This window comes from Theobroma cacao, chromosome 5, assembly GCF_053813885.1.
Source record: "Theobroma cacao isolate CCN51 chromosome 5, ASM5381388v1, whole genome shotgun sequence".
In the NCBI taxonomy this organism is placed as follows: domain Eukaryota; kingdom Viridiplantae; phylum Streptophyta; class Magnoliopsida; order Malvales; family Malvaceae; genus Theobroma; species Theobroma cacao.
The window spans coordinates 37,513,196-37,528,279 of record NC_142643.1 but is presented as its reverse complement, the minus strand read 5'-3'; the positions used below and the strand labels follow the sequence as shown (position 1 = coordinate 37,528,279).

Sequence of the window (15,084 nt, the reverse complement as noted above, 5' to 3'; positions counted from 1 at the left end):
ATACAAAAATAATTTAAAATTAAACATTATTCATTATAATATACTAACAATGTAATTATTATTCTAATTAAAAAAATGTGATTTTGGGTTCGAGCAAATAATATTTTCATTAACATGAAAATTGCATGAATAAAAATAAAATAATAATATTGTATCTTACAATAGCATATTTGATCAAGTAAAATGACAGTTAGGAATTAATTGATCTAAAAATAAAAGTAGTTTGTGAAAGGTGTGAATGCATTTTAACGAATTAAGTTCAAGCAAAGACTAAAAACGTAAATCGAAGCTAAACAAGAAAAGTTGAAATACAGAAACAATTTTGTTTCTACCTAGCTAGATTCATACATGTCATATACCAAATATGATGGTTTCTTTTAATTAAGTTCATGAGCATTTAATGTTAATTAATTGACAATAAATTAGATTTGCATATAGAATATTTTAAATTTAATATATATTGAAATGCATATAAGGATATATAATATTCACCGGAGGCTTAAATTATTGAGGAACAACAAAATTTCCAAAGAGGAAATGAAGCTTCCAAAAGACTAGAAATGGAGGTGTCAAGGTGGATTCCGGATTCCAATCAGAATCAGTGGAGAGAGCTTCAACACTCGACCATTTAAAAGGTCCACGTCATCCCGCCTTTTACACTGCAAATCGGCCACCCAAGGCTCCGGTGAACATCTTTTTGTGTTGCTGTGGGGGTGAAAATCTCCAGTTTATCACTTTATATAATTCTTTGACACCGACTAAAATACCCATTCACTTATATAGACATAATTTTGCCTTATAATAAACAATACATATAAATGTTTTTCCATTATTTTTTAATTAGCCAGATGAAATATTTTTCCAAACAAGAAGTAAAATGTAAATTTTATTCAAGAAAGAAAATAAAAAGTGTTGATTGATTTCCAGGGAATCCAAAGGCAACACAAGCACAAGGAGTAGTGATGAAGAACCTATGGTGATAGGTCAAAGTTAGTCTTTGGGGGCTTGTTAAGCACAAAGAGTAACTGTCAAGGCATGAGTGTATATATTATACAATATGAAAACTGTTGAAAGAGTCAATCAGTTGCTATCAAAAGTTGCCGGTTTCAAGGTGACTACAAAGCGTAGCTGGAAAGCAGAGGATGCAGGCAAAGCCCAAAAAGGGCGCTGCCGAGAGTCATAATAGAAAACATGTACAATACTTGTATGGCTGAGATTTAGATTAGAAACAGCTGTAAGTAGTGCAGGTTAACTTAGTTTAGTCCAACAGAATCTACGGTATCTGACGAAAACTAGATATCCTTATGGCCCAACGCGCTCGTCTCTGAGAGTGAGAGTGAGAACGCCACCGACACGTTGCTGTCCCCCTGCCCACTGCCTCCAATCTCCATGCATGCTCGCTGTTTCTTTCTACTTCATCACTACTTCGCCTAAGCTCGGTTCTTGATTTCCTATATTCTTATCACTTGACCATATTTGTTTTGCCCACCCTTTATTAATCTACTTATGATTCAATACTATTCCTATTTTTGGCATTTTTTTCCTGACCATAGATATTAATATCATATTGAATTTTTTTTGAACCTTTAAGAATATTCTTACACAAATGACTAAATTCTTTCTTTTTGTATAATTGAAGATCCATTTGATAAACCTTCAAGCAAAATTCGAATATTAAAATTTGAAACTTTTAATTTAGAAGTGTTCATATTGTTAATGCGGTTTTCGAGATACTTAAAAAAAACAACTAAATTATTTTTAAAAAATTTAAATAAGTTTTGTTATTACATTCATTTAGGCTTTTATATTATTACTTCAACTCAAATATTCATTTATAATTAGTGGTTAACTATTTGTAATTAATCAAAATAACATTTATCGTTTTTATGATACGTAATGTTGATATATCATAATAAATGGTGACATATCATGTTGATATGATATGTTGACATTGTCACATGATAATTTTACCTTTCACATCAACATCATGTATTTATAAAAATAACAAACATCAATTTGATTGATATCAAATAATAAATAATTAGTCATAAATATATATTTGGTTTAAAAATGAAAATATAAGATTTGATTGAAAATAATAAAAAATAAAAAATTTATTTAAAAATTTTAAAATATTATAAAAAAGGGGAAATATTTGTTATACTAGGAATAAAGCTCGAATTCCGTTATAAAAAGGACTTGGGATGACTAAAGAAGGAGAAACGAGACTTTTTAACCCAACGTTTACTCTTCAAATCAAATTGAAAACGATGAGAAATGGACATGAAGGATTTGTTCAAAGCCCGTTCAAACTCTTTCTTTTTGCTCCATTTCCTTTTCTATTCCCTTGAAGATTAATAAGCCAACATTTTCCCATTCCAATCCAACTCCTTGGTCAACAAGGAGAAACCATTCAATTCTCTAGAAGCTCTCTTCCCACCCCCATTAAGAATCAAAGTCTTCTACTTAGCACTTTCAACTAAATAACTAGTCGTCTTTAAGTCACTTTCCCTTGTAATTACAGTTGGAAAATCTGATTTTCCGCAGCTTCCTCTCTTCTTTTTGCTTTCCCTCGAAGGCTCACGTTTCAACTACGTTTACAATATATCCGGACGTAAAACCAAAGGTTAGAATGTTGAATTTTGAATATGATTAATTGGTTGAAGCTGTGCTCTTTCCATTCCTTTAATGATTGAGGGGGGTTTAGAAAAAGAAAAGAGAAATATAGCGCAGATATCACTTTCAGAGGAAAATGGATAAATTCCATTTTAATGGTGGAAAGTTGGAATCGGAACCAACAGGATTAGTTAAGCAATAAATGTAGCAGTTTAGATATTGACTCCTAAATGAATGTCTCTCCCAATTGCTAAATTCGTTTGGTAAGGAAACATCCTTGTTTCATTTTCTAAAACATTATCCGGACTTGTTTGGTACGTTAGAAAATAAACTTTTTTTTTGGATAAATTTTTAGAAAAATATCTACACTTTTGAGAATATTGAATAAATTTGTTTCGTGGGATTTAAACTAATTTTTTTTCATCATGAATGGGTTCTAGAAGAAACAGTATAAAAAAAAATAGGTATAATTTTTATCATTTTATATTCGGTGAAGAGATAAAAAGGATTACCATCCTATACCATCGTAATCCTGTAAAATTTTTTTACAGTGTTTAAAAATTTTCACCGCTGATATAGAAGATAATTTATTTAAAAGAATTTCTTGAAGAAAATGTGAAAATTAATTTTCCTTCACTCTTCCAACATTTCAATTTAGAACTACTTAATTTTATAAAATAAAATGGCAGTCTCTTTTTTCTCTTGTTATATATCCAATGAGAGGACCTTAAGCCTTGAGGTTTAAATTGGGCCTTGGCCCAGAAGCTGCAATTAGATTTAAAGATTAGCGCTTCAAATTTGGGCTTTAAATCAATTAAAAGCGAATGATGTTTAAGGGGCCCAACAAGATTAAAAATTTATAAGACCCAGCCCAATTTATTTGCCCTATATATTAAGTTTTTTTTTTTTTATTTATATTTTCTTTTTGTCGTTAAGAATCTAAAACCTAGCCGACTCACTCACGTTCCTTATCTTTCAGAGCACGCCGCTACTCTCCAGCGCTTCCGGTACGAAGCTCAGATCAACAGACTCGCCAGTTAAACGGCATCGCACCGGCGACATCCAGGTAATTCTTATTTCTCCGGTTGAAATTGGTGCCCCAGCCGTCGACGGCGGCGTTATTATCCCTCTTTTCCTTTTCTTTTTGTTTGAACTTATGTTGTCGATGCGTTTCCGTGTTTCGTAGGCGTAGGAAATTTTTAGAGCAATAATTTTTTGTTTTGTGTTGATTATTAACTGAAAATAGATGAAAGGGTCTCAATTTTAATGTAAATTTTAAAAAATTTGATTAGTTTTACTGAATTCTACTATAGAATCAATAGATTTAAAATTTAATTATTACTAACTTAAGCTCATTATTCCTGTGATCGGGTCCCGAATATTACTTTCATTTGGTTTTAAGAAATTCTGATTTCTTTCTTCTTTTTGCAGCTTTCTAATACTTTACCCTAAAAAAGGCGAAGACAATGGCGTCGCGATTCTGGACTCAGGTTTGTTTATTTATTTATTTTTGGACGTTGGAATTTAAAATATGTTGCATTTTAACCTAATATTCTAGTGGGAAGTTAGAAACTTTTGCTGAATTTTAGTAATTTTCTACTTTTTGTCTATTTACAATAGGGTGGTAGTGACACCGAGGAAGAGGAGAGTGATTTCGAGGACGAAATTGAGAATGGTGGAGCTGGGGACATCGTGGTCACTGAGTCTGGAAGCAGATATCTACAAGGTAATGCTAGTGATAGTGATGATTCTGATGGGCAAAAGCGGGTGGTTAGATCTGCTAAAGATAAGAGGTTTGAGGAGATGACAGTTACGGTTGATCAGATGAAGAATGCAATGAAAATAAATGACTGGGTTAGCTTGCAAGAGAGTTTTGATAAGATTAATAAACAGCTGGAGAAAGTTATGCGTGTTACCGAGTCGGACAGAGTTCCGAATCTTTATATCAAGTGTCTTGTTATGTTGGAGGATTTCTTAGCGCAAGCTTTGGCTAATAAGGAAGCAAAAAAGAAAATGAGTAGTAGTAATGCCAAGGCTTTGAATTCAATGAAACAGAAGCTGAAGAAGAACAATAAGCAGTATGAGGAATTGATTAATAAGCATAGGGAGAATCCTGAGAGTGAGGAGGAGAAAGATGAAGATGAGGAATCTGATGAATCGGGTTCTGAGTTTGAGGACCCATTGCAGATTGCTGAGTCGACCGATGAGGAGGACGAGGGGGAAGAACCAGAGGATGATGCTGCTGACGGGGCTTGGGAGAAGAAGCTGAGCAGGAAAGATAAGTTGATGGATAGGGAGTTTAAGAAGGACCCTAGTGAGATTACCTGGGATACGGTGAACAAGAAGTTTAAAGAGGTTGTGGCTGCTAGGGGGAGGAAGGGAACTGGAAAGTTTGAACAGGTTGAGCAGCTCACCTTCTTGACAAAGGTTGCCAAGACTCCTGCACAGAAGCTCGAGATCCTTTTCAGTGTTATCTCTGCCCAGTTTGATGTCAATCCGGGTCTTAGTGGACACATGCCTATAAATGTGTGGAAGAAGTGTGTGCAGAATATGCTTGTCATATTGGACATTCTTGTTCAGTACCCTAACATCGTGGTTGATGATATGGTTGAGCCTGATGAGAATGAAACACAGAAGGGAGCAGACTATAATGGCACAATCCGTGTTTGGGGAAATTTGGTGGCCTTCCTTGAGAGAATAGATAATGAGTTCTTCAAGAGCTTGCAGTGCATTGATCCACACACGCGTGAATATGTTGAAAGACTGAGAGATGAACCTATGTTTTTGGTCCTTGCTCAGAATGTCCAGGAGTATTTTGAGCGTAGTGGTGATTTGAAATCTGCTGCTAAAGTTGCTCTAAGGCGTGTTGAACTCGTCTATTATAAGCCTCAAGAGGTTTATGATGCTATGAGGAAACTGGCTGAGCTATCAGAAGATGCTGATGGAGAAAAAGATGGTGATGAGCCTAAAGTGGAGGAAAGTCGGGGTCCATCTGCATTTGTTGTCACTCCAGAGCTTGTGTCTCGGAAGCCTTCCTTCCCTGAGAATAGTAGAGCATTGATGGATATCCTAGTGTCTCTCATATACAAAAGTGGAGATGACCGGACCAAAGCCCGTGCTATGCTTTGTGATATTTATCACCATGCTCTTTTTGATGAGTTTTCAGTAGCTCGTGATTTGCTGCTGATGAGTCATTTGCAGGATAAAATTCAGCATATGGATGTTTCAACACAGATACTTTTTAACCGGGCAATGGCACAGGTTGGACTTTGTGCCGTCCGAGTTGGACTAATTGCTGAAGGACATGGCTGCCTTTCCGAACTGTATTCTGGTGGGAGAGTGAAGGAATTGCTTGCACAAGGTGTCTCACAAAGTCGATATCATGAGAAGACTCCAGAACAGGTACTGATTATCATATGATCCTTGGCAGATTATAATCCTAATTGGTTGAACTGATAATCTTAATGTCTGCATAGCATTGTTTTTTTCACTTTTTGCATTTGATGCTTTCGTGTGTTTATTTCTGATTAGTATGAATTTTTAATAAATATTTTGATTAGTTGGTTAAATGGTGTTCTTTCCAATGTGGTTGAACAGATGATGTTTCTATGAGGCATTTTAATGTTTAAGTTATAGAAACAAATGTAGTAGCATAAAGAAGTTGTGAATTTTACCTCCATTTGTAAACATTGTAATATTATGAACTCTAATGGGGATTCCATATTATTATATAGTTGTTTAAGGACGTATACATGTGAATCTGTGTATTCTTACAGGAAAGGTTGGAAAGGAGGCGCCAGATGCCCTACCATATGCACATCAACCTTGAGCTTCTGGAGGCTGTGCATTTGATATGTGCAATGCTGCTTGAGGTGCCTAACATGGCAGCCAACACTCTTGATGCCAAACGGAAGGTGATAAGTAAGACATTTAGGCGGTTGCTTGAGATGAGTGAGAGGCAGACATTTACAGGACCCCCGGAAAATGTGCGGGACCATGTAATGGCTGCCACCAGAGCCCTTTGCAGGGGAGATTTCCAGAAGGCCTTTGATGTCATTAATTCCCTTGATGTTTGGAAGCTTCTTAGAAATCGGGAGAATGTGCTCGACATGCTGAAAGCCAAGATCAAGGAAGAGGCTTTGAGGACTTACCTGTTTACTTACTGCTCATCCTATGATTCGCTAAGCTTGGACCAGCTCACAAAAATGTTTGACCTTTCAGATTCCCAGACTCATAGCATAGTTAGCAAGATGATGATAAATGAAGAGCTCCATGCAAGTTGGGACCAGCCAACGCGGTGCATTGTCTTCTATGATGTTGAGCACTCAAGGTTGCAGGCTTTGGCATTCCAGCTGACAGAGAAGCTTTCAGTACTTGCTGAAAGTAACGAAAGGGCAGTAGAGGCAAGAATTGGTGGTGGTGGATTGGATCTGCCATTAAGGCGGCGAGATAACCAGGAATTTGCTGCTGGGACAGCTGCCGTTGGTAGGTGGCAAGACTTGCCCTTCACACAGGGAAGGCAAGGTAGTTCTGGGCGTTCGGGATACAGTGCTGGTGGTAGACCATTGGCATTAGGACAGACTGCTGGAGGTGGTTATTCAAGGGATCGGTCAGGTCAATCAAGAGGACTAGGTGGATATTCTGGGAGAACAGGTTTGGGAATGAGAGGTTCCCAGATGGATGCTTCAGCTCGCATGGTCAATCTCCACCGGGGTGTTCGAGGTTGATACTTGGCAGTAATCTTGAAGCTAATTTTGTTTTCCTTTTTTTTTTAATCTTATAAGTTATTTGCCTCGAGAATCTTTAGAAGGCTTTTGAACTTTGATTATTGGATTTTGTACTTTTCATCTATGGATGTGAGAGCTATGGGACTTAATATGGCATTTGTCTGTGCTGGTCTTGATATCTTTAGATTTTTTGAATGTTTGTTTACTGCTATTTAAAACAATGTTTCAATTTTGAAACTGGGCATAATCTGAAAGGATAAAAGAATGGCCGATAAGCTGCTGCCTGTGGAGCCTGGCATGCCATATGGTGCCTGTATGTAGGTGGTGGCTAACAGCCCTGAGCTTTTTGGTTGGATTGAAAGTTGAAAAGCCAAATAACCACCAATGGTTGTGATATAGCAGTTTGTGGGTGAATCATTACTAACAATATTTCTTCACAACTTATGGGGGGAATCATGGGTTGGAACTTAGAACTTGGATTTATACTTGGGGTTTTAAGGAGAATTACCTCATCTAATCTTATTGCCCCTAAGAATTCTAAGTAAACTATACATTGGAAGACACGAAATCCATGGTACATAAGTACTAACAGTCTTTAGCAGGAACAAACCTGCTCTTTCAAACTAGCCAGAATTACAACAAACAAGCACAGCACTCCTAGTCATAGCATTTGCACTGCACATTATTATTAAGTTCACAAACCTTACAGCATCGATCAGGAAGCTTGAGCCTCAAGCTTGGCAGCCTCAAGGTCAGCAGCCTTCTTGAGAAAACTTTGGTCATCATCCTCGAGAGCCATCTGGATAGGGCAAGACCCCAGTCCATCGGCAATAGCAAGCAAGATCTTCTTCATCTCGGATCTGAACTCCGGCAGGTCGACGCTACCGCTGCCATCGCAATCGAACTTGTCAAATATGGAGTCATAAAGCTGGGTGAGCTGCTCCGGGGACGTGGCCACGTCGACCCCAAAGTGGGTCTCGATGAGGCGCAGGGACTCGAAGGCCTTCCGTAGCTCGGACCTGGATAGAACCCCGTCATTGTTGAGGTCAAGTGCTGCGAAACTCTCGTCCATGCTCTTCTTGAACTGTTCCTCGTCTGTGACGAAGGCTCTCACCGTTGATCCGTCGATGATCACCACTCCCATGTCTGAAATTTCAAACTTTCCTGTTTTTTGGGTGTCGAAGGGTGAACTGTAATGGGTATATGTAGCAGTCGCTGGGTGGACAGTGGGGATAAGGGCTGAGGCTAAAATTACTTAATCTTGTCCTTGGATTTTTCAGTCGGTTCGTGTTTGAGTCAAGGGCATACGAGGGATTTAATTTGGTCTTAAATTATTTTGACTTTGATATTTTTAATTTAAAAATATGTTTATTAAATAAAATAAAATTATTATTTATAAGTTCAACAACCACTCATAATTTCCCTTATTATTATAAAATCCATGACATGTGTGGATTTTTTTTTATTGAATTTTGATTTCAAAGTTTGTATTTAGAGGTATCGATAAATCAGGCTCGACTTAGTTGACTCAATCCAATCTAATTTATATATCATTATATTTTAGAGCCAAGCTTTGGGTCTAATGGTTGGTTTCATTCATTTTCATGGTTATAATAATATCTTTTGGAATTTCCCTAACTAATGTATAAATGGCGCAATTTAAAATCATAAAATAGTTATATTAAATTTAAATATTATTATGTACTATTTATTAATGAAATAATAATTTATTAATCAAGTTGAATTGCAATCTAATAATCTCCAATGAAAAAGAATAGTACTAGTATTTATTTGACAATATTTATAATGTGTTTGTTTTATATAGAAATTAGTGTCGAAGAATGATGGTGACAGCAGCACGTTGGATGTATGCCGCGGAACTAATGATGATTCATACCATAAATTGGTCCATGCTTTATCGGACCGTAGGGAAAATCAAACCTACCCCATGAATGATGCAGCCATTTTTGGCCGCATTTTATTTGATGTTGTAACATGGCTCAATCAATCAGCCGGAAACAAACAATTGTCACCAAAATATCAAAATGAGCACATCTTGTTGGGCACTACCCAACAATTGAGGCTGCCTTTCTCATATTTCCTAATTGCTCTTATGTACTTTAACATTTTAAGATTTTCAACATTAGAATTTTTTATTTTTGATTATATATATTTTTTGACATAATGTTTAAAAAAATTTTAAATCATTTTAAAAAAATTAAATAAATCTTTATTTTTATTATTACGGAATAAAATTTTATGGTTAATGATTGATTAATTACCGTTTGTCAAAATAATATATGTTATTTTTATAACACATGATGTTCATGTGATATAGTAACATAATCTTGTTTTTTATTATGATAAGTTAATATATTATGTGACATATTATTTTAATTAATAATAATTAATTTTGTGTTATTATAAGAGTTTATTTAGAGCCTGTTTGACCTAAAACTATTATGAAACTTTTAAAATTAAGTTAAAAGGATTAGGTAAACTGTTTGACAAAATAAATTATATAAGTTATTTTGGTTAAAATTACCATAATTGCTATTCATGTTATTTTCAATTTCCTAATGAATCAAAACGAAACAAATCTGTTTCGAGTTTATACAAGATTTCAGATGTTAAAAATCAAAGAAATTTATAAAAAAATCCAAAACGGAACAACTCTAATAGTATTAGATTTTTTTTTGTGAAAAAGAGAAAAAACCTTTAAATAATACCTAAATGTAATTTTAAATCTTAGATTTTTTTTCTTAATTTTTGTAAGAATAAATAAATATTAAATTTTACTATTTGTTGCTAAGTTTTCTAAATTTTTTCTAGTAGCCTTTGTAGAGAGAGATAAAAGAGAGGAAGATTGTGAAGTTGCATTGGAGAAAAGTGATATGTGAAGGAAGAGAGAAAAGAGGGAGATTGATTGAGAGGGGTATTTTTTGAAAAATTGATATGTTTTTAAAAGAAGAAAAAGAGAAAGCTATTATCTTGAGCATTTTTTAAATTTTTTTAAAAAATTTTATTCTTTAAAAAAATTATTTTTTTAAGAGTTTCGAGTTTAAAATAACTTTTGCTCTTAGTCTGAAATAAAAATACATAATTAAATTCAACAAAAAATAAAAATTTATTTAAATTTTTTAAAATAATTTAAAGACTTTTTATAGTATTATAACTTTTTTTCTTCCCTTCCCCTTTTCCATTTGTTTTTTTTCTTTGTTAAAGGAGAAATTTTCAACATGTGGAAAGACCCTCCATTCTCTTTTCTTTTTTCTCTTTCCTAAAGTTAAAACTGTATATGTAAAAAAAAAAGACAATTTTGAACAAAAACATCCAAATTTTGTTCATCTGTTCCTTGCCTTCTGCTTTTTCCTCTCTTTCTTAAAGGAAAACAAACTTAAAAAGAAAAGAAAAGAAAAATAATTGAGTAGGTACTTGTATTAGATGGATCATCAAGCTGGATCTCCCCTCTGAATTTCCTTTATAAAGCAGAGAAGAAGCTAGTTTCCTGTTTAATCTCTCAAAATTGTAATGAAAAGTATGGCAAAAAATTGCATGTAAGCTAACAAAAAGGTAAGAAGTGTATAGAACATAACCGCAAAATTCAACAAAAAGAAAGGATATAGGGAAAAAACCAGATGCACTTGTATATCTGAAATGTATATGGCTGGTTAAAGAACTATTAGCCAACAATTCGCACCTCACCTTTCAACTTTGTTAGGTATATGTTCTGAAGTCTCCATACCTTCATCTTCACTAGTTCTGTTTGTTGTGTGAACTTCTGAAGGCCGAAGTGTTTCTTCAACTTCTTTGACTGAATTCTCAATTGCTGCTTCATTAACCTTGTTAGTTGGAGTAACTTCTAATGATGGAGGCCTTGCTTCAGAATAATTAACTATTCTTTCTGCAGCTTCTTCCCTGTCTTCGTTTGTTGTATCATCTTCTGATGACTGAGGCTTTGCTTCAGCATCCTTGACTTCAATTTTTAAAGCTTCTTCACTATCTTTGTTTGTTGGTGCAACTTCTAATGACTGCAGCCTTGCTTCAGAATCCTTTATTTCAGTTTTTGTGGCTTCTTCACTATCTTTGTTTGTTGGTGCAACTTCTAATGACTGCAGCTTTGCTTCAGAATCCTTGATTTCAGTTTTTGTGGCTTCTTCGCTATCTTTGTTTGTTGGAGCAACTTCTAATGATGGAGGCTTTGCTTCCGAAACTTTGACTTCCATTTGCACAGCTTTTTCAACATCCTTGTTTGTGTCACTGGCTTCTACAGATTCAAGCTTTGCTGCTGCCTCTGTGGCTTCTTCATTAATTTTGTTTGTTGCAGTAACTACCAAGGGTCCAAGCTGTGCATCAAGATCCTTGACTCTGAATGTTAGAGATCTCACATCTCGGATGTCTGCTAGCTTACCAGAAGATGACTGTTGTGAAAGAAAAATATAGCTTTCATTAAAAGAGACATGAAATCTATCATCCAAATGTGAACAAAAGAGGATAGAACAACATGCAGTTTATGTCAGAAATGACTTTCATTTCATTCCTGCTCCACCATATATGGTTTATGCTGCAAACCTGAAGTTGAGCTGAAACCATATATTTTCATGCATTCCTGTCTCATTATCATTATTATAACCAAATTTGAAAGGTCTATCAGATAGCAGAAACTCTTTTCCTCTAATCCTTCCCTAGTATTTAGCATGTACACATCCACACAAATCAATTCAGAGGTAGGCACAGTAATTGATCATTTGTATTTTAGTTAACTCTGCATGACTGGTCATTGTTCTCTTTCTTTCCTCGAGTGTTAAAATCATATCACACGTTTGGTGAAAATAAAATTAAGCACAAAAGGAAAAAGGTAAGAAAATTGTCAAATTGCATGTGGTATCACAAAAATGTGGCAAATCCCCAATCCCTATTCCTGTGAGAGCATTGCTTGAATATTAAAAAGAAAAACAAGAATCAACATGGTAATAATAGATGTAATCTTTCAGCTTTCATTTGAATAAGGTTCCTCAGGTCATTTAAACATTATGCATCAACTGCGTATAAAGCATATCTTGAAAAGCAATCAACCGTTAGAGAAAGAAAGGCTGCTAAATGCATGTCCATTACCAACTCATCCTAATAAGATATTGACCTTGGTATTCCTGAATCTTGTAGGTATCATTTATATGGCTTCCATTCACATTTGTCCTCTGTTCCAAAAGTAGTTCAGTAATATAAGTACAGACTAACAGATTTGGTTCAAAACGCCAGGTTGGTAAAGCTCTCTCCTAATATGTCTGTTTTCAGCGAGAAATAGAAGTTAGTCGCAAAAGTTATGATGTTAGATAATTCTATAAAGCCCTTCGCCATGATGTTTCCTGGAATGGATTCACAAACGGCAAAGAAAGATATAGAGTGCTTAAATAGTCAATTATCTCTCATTTGATAGTTAGAAACAGATTGCATTTAGTAGCAAAAAAGAAAAATAAATATGTATCAGAGCAGGACATTCTGAATAACATCTTGACTCACCTTTTCCAGTTGCTCAACCCGTTCTTTAAGAACCTCCACAGATGCTTCCTTGTGAATGCCTTGAAGAATATATAGCAAGTGAGAATGGAGGTTTGTGGAGCGATGTTCTTCAATCTTATAATGAGGTATGGCTGATTGGCAACCTGATGCATAGAAAGGGCAATTCACAAGCTTCATTGGACAGACAGTTATGCAGTGTCTGTCCATCTCACGCCTCATGATGCTATCTGAGCACTTTTGTTCACATGGAATTATCTTGAAAGGGCAAACTGCATCATGCTTCTCTGCTTGATTAGCTGAAAATCTAGCATTACACCCCTCATTTTCGCAGTTCATTAATCTATAGCCACAAGCTGAGACATGCAAAGCAAGTTCATCCGCTGACTGAAATTTCATGTCACAGTGAAATGCATTCTTGAAGTCAACATTTTTCAGTAAAGTTTGTACAATTGCTTCTCTCTTGTCTATTGACCAAAACCCATTAATTTCCATTTCTTGTGCAAAATCATCTATCTTATCTTCTCTCTTGTCACTTAGTAGCCATCCCGAAACTCGACTAAACAAATTCCTCTTTGAACTCGCAAAGTCATCAATAAAACAAGCAATGATATCGTAAGGATGGTCAGATGCTTCTGCCTCTGGACCAGCTTCCAAGACAACAGATTCTGCCACAAAAGTTTCACTTCTTTGCGTCAGATAGTCCACCATTTCTTTTCTAATTTCTGCAGCCACTGAACCAGGGGACCTGAACACATCACCTGTTGTATTGTCGACACAAGCTGTAGCTAAACCTGGGAAGAATGCTTGAGCTATCTTGTAAACTAGTTCTATATCACAAAGGTCACAGTGAAATGCTGGACCTCCCTCTTTCGCATCTTTGATCTTCTCTGGCACAAGTTCTACATCACTTGCAGGAGGATCCGTGGTTGCAGATTCCTATAAAATGATATCAGATACAACATATTACTGCCTGGCTTTTATAAAAAAAACTACTTGGCAACCAAAAGGAGTACTAGACTGAACAACCTTCAAATCCAATAGCCTATCATCAACAAGGAAACATATTGATTGGCTTCTAATACAAACACAGAAAGGTTGACATCTTATTTGGGTAACCAGATTTCTCAGAAAAGAATGTCTATCATCAAATTATAAACCTTGATCTGCTTATGTGTAAAATATACTTTGCTAGCTATTTGATTATTAAAGGGGCTGAACAAAATTAAGAAATATTTCTAGTGGCCAATTAACTATGAGAAATCTATGTAAAATTATCACTGCCACCCCGAATTCGCCAAACTCCAATCCACCAAAAGAGAAAGAAACTCCAGCCAAATGATTATGCTTTTCTCTTTCAAATTTAACTCATCGGAATAACAAAAATAAAAAATTTCTTCAAAAATTATTCCGACCAGCCCTGAGTTTCGCGTCTGGCAACACGAAGGATTGCAACAAATGCTTTACATTTCTGTATCACAGGCCAATATATTACGTTATAAATTCACCGATTTGCTGGTCCTATCCTAACAAAATATGAAAAATTTTAAAATGAACAATTTTACAGCCTAACTAATCGCAGATTTTCATTTTCCTTTTATAATCTCTTAGCTCATTCTTTGTGGTTAATTCGATGTTGACCAAATCACAACTGATTTTCTAAAGATCCAATCACCGCCAATTTAGATATAGTCACTCCAAATTCCCGGGCAACGAAATTATAAAAAAAGAAAACCTAGAAAAGCATAAAATTCCTACATTTAGAAAGATCATAAATTAAGAACCGAATATTAATTATATTCTAATTATTCCTTAAATCAAATGTAGTAAGAAAAAAATTGAGAGAAATACCTCCATCATTTTCAAATGCCGGAAAGTCCAGCGATCCGATCAAAGAAAATCCCTCGCTACCAGAACATAAAAATGAAAAAGAAAATTTAATTTAGAAAAAGTTGTTTAATGAAGGTAAAAAACTCTGAGGATTTAACCATCAACATTGGCTTTACATTTTTTATTTTTTTACCGCTCTCGTTCTCCCAAAAAGAGAGAAAAAAAAAGAAAATCTGAAAAAGCTAAAGCTAAAATTAGGGTAGGCCCCTTCTTTTCGTTTTTATATTTAACTGTTTTAACTGTTCTTTTACATTGACTGAAATATCTGCCACCCTTTTGTAACCAGACATCTTCTGCCGCTGTTTGGTTTTCAGAATTAGCCCATTCCCTTGGG

The 15,084-nt window shown here is 35.1% G+C and overlaps 3 protein-coding genes across 3 annotated transcripts; 1 reads left to right on the top strand and 2 right to left on the bottom strand.

Moving 5' to 3' along the window:
- The first annotated feature begins 3,528 nt into the window (after window positions 1–3,528).
- On the top strand, window positions 3,529–7,499 carry EIF3C (eukaryotic translation initiation factor 3C). Its single transcript, XM_007029063.3, has 4 exons — window positions 3,529–3,682; window positions 4,048–4,106; window positions 4,237–6,018; window positions 6,393–7,499. Exons 2-4 carry the CDS (start codon window positions 4,083–4,085, stop codon window positions 7,341–7,343), a joined length of 2,757 nt encoding a protein of 918 aa, XP_007029125.1. The 5' UTR covers window positions 3,529–3,682; window positions 4,048–4,082; the 3' UTR covers window positions 7,344–7,499.
- Window positions 7,500–7,878: 379 nt separating this feature from the next.
- Window positions 7,879–8,562, bottom strand: LOC18599199 (Calcium-binding EF-hand family protein). The gene has a single exon (XM_007029062.3). The coding sequence runs from the start codon at window positions 8,485–8,487 to the stop codon at window positions 8,059–8,061; it is 429 nt and encodes a 142-aa protein (XP_007029124.1). The 5' UTR covers window positions 8,488–8,562; the 3' UTR covers window positions 7,879–8,058.
- Window positions 8,563–10,882: 2,320 nt separating this feature from the next.
- On the bottom strand, window positions 10,883–14,960 carry LOC18599198 (TRAF-like superfamily protein). Its single transcript, XM_007029061.3, has 3 exons — window positions 14,712–14,960; window positions 12,864–13,799; window positions 10,883–11,764 (listed from the first exon to the last, which is right to left on the bottom strand). Exons 1-3 carry the CDS (start codon window positions 14,718–14,720, stop codon window positions 11,045–11,047), a joined length of 1,665 nt encoding a protein of 554 aa, XP_007029123.1. The 5' UTR covers window positions 14,721–14,960; the 3' UTR covers window positions 10,883–11,044.
- Between the last annotated feature and the right edge of the window lie 124 nt (window positions 14,961–15,084).